Here is a 10,454-nt window from a genome sequence, read left to right on the forward strand (position 1 = left end):
CCTATACAGAAAAAAACCCACAGCATTATTTCTAAAGAGTTACTAACAGTTCATTGTATTTAGAGACCTTACATGATTAGATATCAACATTCACAACAAAATGGGGTAGAAATCTATATCAGACTAACAAACTGAATTAGAGAATAGATCCTGATGTTCTACAGGAAATATGAAGAAAGAGTAAAGGTGCCATCCAAGAGTACTTCATTCTCGTTTACAAGAGTTGAAGGTCTAAACATGGCCAGTAGACAAAACATTTATTTTCCAATGCCTATGACCAATCTTGAACATTTTCTAATACATTATGTGTGTTAACGGTTGAATAACCACATGCACTCCTATGACTGAGACCTGTCCCTATAGGAAACCTGCCAGCAGACAGGTCGCTTAAAGTAGGAAAAAATCAAAGAACAGAGCCTAGATGAACAAGCAATCTGACCTCCTATATGAAGTTCCTAGCTAGACTTCAAATACACCTGGAGCCCTACAAACTGTGGCAGCACAACTGAAGATGGAACCCATATGTGCCACAGCTTGCAAGAAACAACGTGACTCATTAATAGTTTGCAAACCCGCATTTATTTCTAGTGGAGGAAAGATCAGGAAGCATGAAGAGGACAGGCTTCATAGTAAGGATTTACCAGCTTTGAAGGCATCTGAATCTGCTAGAAACAAACAAACAAAAAAGGAAGATAGCATAGTCTCAATCTCACCATGATATGTGCTTCCACTAAAGAAATGTGACAAATACATGCAGAAGTAAGAAGGATGTCAAGGTGAATTTAATAAACTACTTTTTCTTCCATCAGCAAATAACAAACTTCTCAACAAAGTTAAAAAAATTTTCTCCAAACCACTGTTATTTTTAAATAGACTTTAGAAAATTTGGAAACACAGAGGACAAGTACAACACTAATGTTGTTCCAAGATTTCAAAAGGGTAAATATCAATATGATGAGATAATGAAATGGCAGGTGCAGGTTTCAGTCAATAAATTTGATACAGACATAGAAGTAACAAGAAGAAATACGATTTCACAGAATACATCATCTTTTTGTAAGATTACAAGATTGTGGATAAAACTAACTGCTGCCTCTAACAGTTTGCTGGAGATTTGTGACTTAACAGTATCTGTCACTGAGGAAAACAGCATTGTTTAATAATAATAATACTGGACATACTAAATCTACTACAAATAGGCTAAATCGAAGATCTCTAAACATACCTACAATATAGACTCATCACAGAAAATTGTTGCTAGTTCAATGCTGCTAATATTCATGAATACCCTAACAGAATAATATAACAAACTGGGTAACTAATAAAGTTTGCCATTATTTACTATTTCATCAACTTCCGGGCCATCTGCAAGGACCAGAAAAAAACAGCTAATGTGAGCACAATCATGCAACATGCGTTTTAATTGAAAATCAAGATCGTGCATCTTAGAAAGATTACATGATAGTTACAGAGTGAGCGGCTGTACTTGCCAAAGTTATATCATCCTTGTCCGCAGCACTGGTGCTACTCTGAAATACTGTGCCTTGTTTCATTACCCATGTATACATCAGAAGCAAGGGTCTGCTGAGCATAATACCCTTCTTCACACTTGCAAGCAAGGAACGTTGCTTGAAAAACTGTTTTGAAGCGACTGTTACTTTGGTTCTATTTGCATCGTATTTAAATTAACATCAGTTGTGAAAATGATGGGTGAGTGAGGTTAGATTCCAATTCTCTGTCTCATGGGATTTTAAATAGGCTGATTCAGTAGGGGGTGGATATTAATCCACATGTATGGACAAAGAATCAGACTGTTGTACATGCTCCGTGTTCTTCCAAGGTCCACTGTCATGAGGCAAAGGTTTTCTGCTTAGTACAAGAATAATTAGGTTGTTTTAAGCCTTTGAGGAACGATTATTATTACAAACATTAAATCAGTTTTGTGCGTTACACTGGTTTCTCAGAGCAATGTGTATCGACCATGCTGTACACCAATATAAAGCAACACGTTACGAGTCAAAGTGGATTTGAGCATCAAGTTTATCGGTTTTTGCACAACTTAAAAGGCAAGTACTCCTGACGGGCTGCGAGGCGCAGCCGAGGCGCGCAGCGCCCGCAACCTGGACAAGCCCCAGGCCCTCCCTAGCTGCGCGGAGCTGCCAGGCTGCCAGCCCGAAGGCCCGCACGCCTGGCGGGCCCGCAGGCCGCCGCGGCCCTCGCCCGCCTGAGCGTTTCACCTACTGCGAGGAAACACTCCCCTTCTCCAGCCCGGGCACCCCAGTCCTTCCTGTCCTGCCCCTCTCTGACCGCGTCCCGCCGTACGAGCACTGCCCCCACACGGGGGGCACCGCTCACCCGACCCGAGCTTCGCTGCTTCCCCCCTGCCGCCGCCGCCCGGCCCGCGGTGCGGCGGGCCCGCCTCGGCCGCAGCGCACAGCCCGCCCCGGCGCGGGGGCCGTTAGCGCCGGCAGCGAGGCTGAGTGGGGTGTCTCCCGGCGGGTGCCCGCCCGCACTCCCGCGTTTTCCCGCCGTGACGCGCTGGCACCGGGGAGAGGCGCCGCGCCCCCCACCCGGTCCCGGCGAAGCCGCGGGGACAAGGCGGCGCGCTCCTCCCTCGCTGCTCGCCTGCCCACCCCACCCTGCGCGTCCTTCCCTAGTCAGCCCCTTCCTCCCGCTCCCCAGAGTCTTTTCCTCTCCCCCTGTCTCCTCCTCCTCCCCCCCCCCCCCCATTTTAAGGTAACTCCCAGGAAACGTGCAAACCTGTAATTTTTACCTTCTTTGGCTTTTTTCCTCCTCGCCAGCGTGCCGCCGAGCTTGCCCAGGAAGGAGTCATCTTTCTTTCTGGACGGGGGAGATTTAGGGGTGGGGGACTTGGGGGAAGAAGGGGACTTCTGGGGGGAGGTTGCCATGATGGGCCAGCAGCCGCTGGCACTCGGAGACGGAGGAGACGGGTCCGAGGCCCCGGTGCCGTGGGAGGCTGCTCCCGGCTCTGAACGGAAGCGGAATTATTTCAAGCATTTGAGGCAGCTCCTGCTCCGCTCTCCCGGCTCTCCCGCTCCTTCCCTCCCTCTCTCCCGCCCTCCCGCCCGCTTGGCGCCCGCCGGGGAGGGCCCGCTCCCCTCGCACGGCTCCCGCCGCCAGCCCCCTCCTCAGCCCAACGGCCACCCAACGGCCCCCCCTCCTCAGCCCAACGGCCACCCAACAGCCCCCCCCAGCCTAACGGCCGCCCAACGGCCCCCCCTCCTCAGCTCAACGGCCGCCCAACGGCCCCCCCTCCTCAGCCCAACGGCCACCCAACAGCCCCCCCCAGCCTAACGGCCGCCCAACGGCCCCCCCTCCTCAGCTCAACGGCCGCCCAACGGCCACCCAACGGCCCCCCTCCTCAGCCCAACGGCCTCCCCTTCTCAGCCCAACGGCCGCCCAACGGCCACCCAACAGCCCCCCCCCCCCCAGCCTAACGGCCGCCCAACGGCTCCCCCTCCTCAGCCCAACGGCGACCCAGCGGCTCTCTCTCCTCAGCCCAACAGCTGCCCAACACTCCCCCCCCAGCTCGACAGCCCCCTCCTCAGCGCAACGGGTGCCCCTACCTGCCCCTCTCAGGGGGTTCAGCCATGAGCCGAGGGTCCTTTTATCCGTCCGTGGGGTCTGGTCCCTCAGGCTCAGGAAAAGGATGTTTCATGCAGCCCCAGGAAGGAGAAAGCCTGGCAGCGGGAGCCAGGCTGGGCCTCGAGGAGGGCTGCAGCCCGAGGGTGGTAAGAAGGCCACGTTCCCCTCGCAGCTGGGGGACCCACAGCTTTTTGGGTGGCCAGCTGTACACTGAGGCACAGGACAGTGCCTCGCCCCATGGTCCATCCACCTTTGCACTGCCTTGCAGTGCGGTTGGTCACTGACTCAGGCTGGTTGGTAAAATGCCCGAGCGTAAGTGACCACATGCATGAGAGTGTAGTTAACAAAGGTGCCAAAAGTTAAACGTACCTATAGACAGGCTGGACCAGGGCTCAGACAGTTCAATTCAGCCATAACTATTTGTAAGTTAAGGCTCTGGAAGGATGAGGGGTCGCAGCTGCAGGCAGATGTTTCTACACCCCGTGGTCAGCACCAATAGAAAAGAACTAACGAAGTAATAAAGTGTCACTAAACAGTTTTGTGCAAGTTGAAGTTCAAGCTTACGACATACTTTTCAGTCCTGAGCACATTTTGCAAAGCAGCCCTTCTGGCTGTAGGTTTCAGCTACATCTGTGGTCAGGCGGCATCATCATACCCATTTCTACAAAAGAAACCAACTGTTGTAGTCAGACTGGTATAAAAGCCAGTGGGAAAGAAAGGTGACTTAGCATGATAGATTGCCTATACCAATCCTGCTTTGATTTGCAGATGAGTAGCTTAAGAGAGAAGTGTCTTTAAAACAGATAATTTGCTGTGACTGGTTCAGGAGGCACCCAGGACTGCAACAGCATTAATGTTGTCTGGATGCACTACTTTCACTTACCACTTAATCACTCGATTAACAATTCAGGCAAAAAGCCACACACACTTCATGCAAATATCTAGCTATCCATTAGGCATAATAAGTGAAATGAAATTATCATGAGGATATTTCTAAATAGGCTAATAATTGTTGTGTTTTTACAAGCCGGTAACATTGGTAAGCTGATGGGGGGTAGACATCAATGTGTATTTGTTGCATGCAGTTAGTATATGCCCTGGAGAAAAACTTTATTCATCCATACTGCCATCAGTTAAAAGCAGGAACGAGCCCAAGCCGTAAGCACTGTCTCTCCTTTCCTTACATTTGCTCTCTGGCTCGTAGCACCGATGGTGTCTCAGGGCTGTTGTCTACAGAACAGTCTGAATTTCACACATTATTCTCTTTTTACAGAAGTCCTAATCACACAGTGTATGGATTAGGAGATAAACAGTTTTGAATAATTTTTAAGAACATAATAAAAGACTATTTCAAAAGAAGGAGAACTAAACACGTCAAGCCCTTTTTTATATGCATGTGAATCTGTGGCATTCACAAACAGAGCAATGACGCAACTAAATCTCCATTTGGACCCAAATGACTATACGTAGATGTCAATATAGGATTTTGTGGGCACAGCAGAAGAGACAGCATTTTGGCAAGCACAAGTGTGCTTGCCTTTGTATCACTACGTTTGTGTTAAAGACAGAAAGAACAAGCCAGACACCTCACAAATAGTAACAGGTGCTGGGTTGTGCAGTACAGAAAAGTCAGAATTCAACATGCATTTGCTAAGTCTCACACAAAATAGCTGAAAAGACTCAGCATCTTTCTTTCCTATTTCACTACACTCGGCATATGTAAATTAACAACAAATGCAATATTACTGATTTAATAGCCTCATGAGCTATGAGTGTTTCACATCACAAGGAGAAAATAAATTTTAAATGAAACTTAATGTGTTTAAAATCAACTTTATCAAATCTGGAAACACAAATACTGTGTGCTTTAAGTAATAATGCTAAAGCAATGGACAGACAAGTTTACTGGATTTTTTTATGGGTTTCTTTCAGAATTTATTTGCAGTTCTTTGGGTATAACATTATTGCAGTGTTTTTCCACTTGTGATGTTTCTCTTTGAGGATAGTTACAACATTTTTTTTCCTGTATCTTCAATTTAGAACTACATATGCTACTTTCTTTTCTTTTGATGTGGGAATATATATGGACATATGACCTTAAATTAATATTGCATTCAGCACAAAAGGCCTTATAGATACCCACAAGGTCTAAGTTATGGCAGATATAGGAATGTTGATTTTAAATGCCTAGCTCTTATTTTTACAGTATTTTAACCACAAATAAAAGCTGCATATAAATTAGGTGGGGATTTTTGTTTGGCTAGGTTTTTGCTCTGCTTTATATTTGATAATTGAATAGTTTCATGATCGTGCTGCATGATTCCACGCACAGGACACAGCAGTCAGAGGCTGCCGTTCAGGCTGGCCCCGCTGCATCTGGCATATAGAAATCTGGAGCAGACCACAAGAGCTCTCACTGTGCTCCCTGTCAGCACCTTGTCTTACAGATGAGCCAACCAGTAGCTCAAATTAATTGTATCCTGATCACATATATACTTTTGCCAGGCAATAAAAGAAGGCTAAATCCACATACTCATTCTTATTCACCTGCATATCTGTCCATGCACACCTGTTTTTTATTTCCTTTACTACGGGACTCAGAATGATCACGAACAGAGCCTTACTTCCCGAATGAGGCAGAAGAAGCAGGGTACGTAATATACCGGCCATGGGCTAGGCTAGTAAGAAAGAGCACTGATGCAGCCAAACTGTTTAAGGCTTTGCAATAAATATTCATTTGTCTTGGAGTTTTCTCCTAACGTTTTTCTCCTAGGTGTACCTCTGCTCTAGCCTTTTGACCGTTTGGTCATTTAAAAAGTGGAAGTGGAACTTTCAAAAATGTTTTATCAACCTACTGCTATTGCTGTGATTGCCTACAGTAATATGCTTCACTGATTTCAGGAAGAACAGAACTAGATCAAAGACTACCCTCTTTATTTTTCTGAGTATTTGTGGTCAGCCTTCTACTGACCTGCCAATTCTGTGCGGTTAACTGCTGAACATGCTTGCCCTGCCCTAATGGTTAAGAGCACATTAAAAGAGCCTGCTTAGAAAAGAAGGCATTTCCATATAGGTTACTTTGCAGACATTTAACATCTATTTCTTGATTGAGATTTTCCTGAGAGTGCCCCAAAATACCTGGAGATAACAGCTCTGGCGGGACCTGGTGCTCCTGCACGTGTCCGTGAGCAAGACATGCCGGGCACCTGCTTCCTCAGGTGAGGTAAGGCTGTGGCCGACACTGGCACCCCAGGAGCCTGGGAAGCATGAGCTGCCTCCAGCCCTGTCCTGCAGGAAAGTGTTTTTGAATTTCACCAGGAAGCCCCACTCCTCTTCACATGGCTGCGGGCAGTGGCCACCTCTGCATGGTGCTGGGAGAGGCAGTGCAGGGAGCAGGCTAAAGCACAGCTATACCTGGCTGGCATTTGTACATCCACATCTCTTATTCCATACCCATACAAGAAAGTTTATGCATCCCAAAGGACTTCGCTGTATGCAATTGCAGACCTGATAAGACAGGCCCAGGGCTGACTGATCATCCCAATGTGGCTACATTATAATAGCAGAAAGCATCAGTATCAGGGGTAGAAGGGCTCCAAACTTTCATTGCCACCATCCTCTAAAACTCACACTTGAGGATAAATTTGTTTCCAGCTCACAAGGTGAATTTAAGATTGAGCATATGATTATGCTTCAATTTAAAACAGATCTATGCTTTCTTCTCAACTTGTAACTTCTTTGGGATAAGAATCTTCTCTTTAAATAAATAATATAACAAATAATAAATTAACATAGTTTCATAAAAGTATCAGAGTATTTCCAACCAGTTTCTTAAAAAGTACAGTGTATTTTTTGTTGTACATCAAGGAGCAAAAAAGATAGACTAAGATGCAATGAGGAAAAATGTACATGAAAGACAAAAGATAAGATGTTGTATACAGTCACAGAGATTAATTATCTGGAAAGTTTCAAAGGAAAGAAAGTGGGTTTTAAACTTTTCAGTAAGATGAGAACATCATCCTGGTATTTAATGCTTCTGATAACATGTCATTCCATCAATCAGTTATTTATAAATACCGGGCCAAGTTTGCTTGCATTTACATCTGGCTTTCTTGAGGTAGTTTTAGAAAAAAAATCAATATTATGATTTTTTTCTTAATAAGCTTCACTTATGCCCGTAGTTTTGTACATCTGTGTTACATGAATATTCCAGCAAGCACATTGTTGCACGCAGGGCCACCGGGTCTCTTTTTGTAGTTCATTGGAACCAACAGAAGAAACCACAATTTGTTCATAAATATTAGGCAAAGAGATTTAGGTGAAATCCAGCAAATACCTTACTCATCATGAAGTATTTGCCAGGATCTAGGTTCATGAGATGTGGCTGCCATGAAGACTGCAAGGGTAGTATTTGCATGCTAACATGGCAAACCCATCGTGCTAAACTATGCAAAAACTGTATGGTCCATGCAAAACCCAGCAGGGGCAGCTTTAGATGTTAACAGTAGCAAAGTCTTAAAAGAAGTACAGAATCTCCAATCTGCTAAGCCACATCCTGTTACTTGCTCAAGCATGAAAGAAAACAGAGTATATCTTCTGGAAAGAGACTACTAAACTAAAGTGAAATTCTTAGTTGAAATCAGATATGCATTGGGCTAACAAGCAGAGGTTTCAAAGCACAAGACCTCTGTGTTTCTTGCCTGTGCCCAGAGAAACCTGGCCAAATACCCTAAAAATCAGCGAGGTGTTCCTTTACCTTGGGGGCAAATGGATTGATCTTGAGTCAAATAATGGCTTACAAAATCCTTTTCCTGAACTTCTTGTCCAATTGAGCTTCTTTAGACCTATGATCTTTTGAAGAGGGGACAAGTGTGTGTGTGCTGTGAATAGGAGGGGAGCTTCAGTAAATTCCTATGGTAGCATTTCTACCCACATCCTGCTCCCGAGCCAGCCAGGTCCTCCAGCTGTTGCCCAGCTGGCTAAGAAGTCAATGTGGCTGTAAGGTTTTGAACACAGATAAAAGTTTGACGTATTACTTCCAATAAACCCAGCAGGCAGGTAATTCCTGTGCAGTCCTGAGAGCTTACATGTGGTATTATCAGAGGAGTCACCACCATGGCCAGCTGCCTCTGAGGCACACAAGACGGAAGGGAAAGGACATGACACTAGAAGAAAAACCTCAGTTCAAATATGTCAAAAATTACCTTGACCTCTGAAGAGAAGCAGCTGTCCGTCTGTCCTCTGAAGTTGACCTGTATTGAAGGGCAGGTGTTTGTGGCTCTGGGGCAGGCTGTGCAGCGTGGCTGTCCAGAGCTACCATGTACGGTCCTGGCATCTGGCTGATGGTATCTGGAAACGCTGCTGCATTCTCCCTGTTCCTGTGCAAGCAAAACAGATGTAGTCTCCCTGTATTTTCACAGTATGTGCCTTCGACAAAAGAAAGGAAACTTGGCCCAGAAGCACTGGACTGGACCAGCTAACATAGTAAAATGCAAGCCTTGCCCCCTGATGCGTGCCACTGCTGTCTGTGGATCTGATGCACACGCATACCAAGGAAAACGCTTTCAAACTTCTGGTGTCTTGGAGTTCTTTGGGAGATAACATCTAAGTTTTACTATTAAGTTTCAGTCATTCTTGATGAATTTATATTGGAGAATAAAAAGATACATGCCACAAACCTCATCTGCACAGTGGCCAGCTGGAGAATGGGGATGTATTAAACCCAAGAATTAGTAAATTTGTCCAGACCATATGACACCTTCTGCAGTTCTACTCTTATGGTTTTCTTAATGTAAACTTGTTGGATTTTAAGTTGACCTGTTAGATGAAGAAAAACTGAGGAGTTTTGACCAGTTGGTGTGCCTCATTATGTGCAACTGTTAGCAGAAATAAGTGGAAAAATTTTTTTACTTTTCTAAAAAAATGTAATATTCAGCTATAAGGGGGTTTTTTACAGAATTTGTTGCTCATAGGCTTTTCCAACTTGAAATAATTTGTTTTGAACCTTTCCTTTTTCTAAGAGACAACGGTTTTATTTTTATTATTGGATCTAGTGCCATACAATGCCAAGTGAAGTCAACAAAAGAAGACTGCATCTCCAGGTACAAGCATGAGACTTACTAAGAACCAGTTTTGTAATCTGAACCAATGAGTTTCTGTAGAAGGATTGCTGTATTGGTTGATTTATGTTTTTAAGCAAGCAGTGGATTCTGACAGGTGGTCTGTGGGCATCTGACGTGGGGTCCCTGAATTACTTTGCTTGGTACAGGGTCCATGAACTACTTTGCTCGGTCAAGAAAGGTATGTAAGAAAAGCAAAGCTATTTTCAGAAGTCTTAAAGTCATGCTACAGTGGACTGAATTTTTAGGAGCTGGTAAATAATCAAAAGTTTGAAAGCCCCCTGTATTGGAGTACATGGTGAGTACTCTAATCTGGTTAATTGGGTCTTGTCATCTCTCTGGATTTAAATATCATCACTCGTTTCGTACAACCCATTATATTGTGTGCTGGTATCAAGCCCAGCCAGCATGGGTTTAGGAAAGGCAGGTCCTGCTTGACCAACCTGATCTCCTTCTATGACAAGGTGACCCGCCTAATGGATGAGGGAAAGGCTGTGGATGTTGTCTATCTAGACTTCAGTAAAGCCTTTGCCACGGTTTCCCACAGCATTCTCCTGGAGAAACTGGCTGCTCATGGCTTGGACGGGTGTACTCTTCGCTGGGTAAAGAACTGGCTGGACGGCCGGGCCCAAAGAGTAGTGGTGAATGGAGTTAAATCCAGTTGGCGGCCGGTCACAAGCGGTGTTCCCCAGGGCTCTGTGTTGGGGCCAGTCCTGTTTAATATCTTTA

The 10,454-nt window shown here is 45.3% G+C and overlaps 1 protein-coding gene across 1 annotated transcript in view; it reads right to left on the bottom strand.

The window, feature by feature from the left end:
* The window catches only part of PARVA (parvin alpha), a 69,909-nt gene extending 66,863 nt beyond the window's left edge, over positions 1-3,046 (bottom strand). Inside the window, exon 1 of the mRNA XM_075502114.1 lies at positions 2,774-3,046. Coding sequence (XP_075358229.1) covers positions 2,774-2,909 — 136 coding nt within the window. The 5' untranslated portion in view covers positions 2,910-3,046. The remainder of the gene's footprint in view (positions 1-2,773) is intronic.
* Between the last annotated feature and the right edge of the window lie 7,408 nt (positions 3,047-10,454).

The sequence above is a fragment of the Mycteria americana genome, chromosome 5 (assembly GCF_035582795.1).
Source record: "Mycteria americana isolate JAX WOST 10 ecotype Jacksonville Zoo and Gardens chromosome 5, USCA_MyAme_1.0, whole genome shotgun sequence".
Taxonomy (NCBI): domain Eukaryota; kingdom Metazoa; phylum Chordata; class Aves; order Ciconiiformes; family Ciconiidae; genus Mycteria; species Mycteria americana.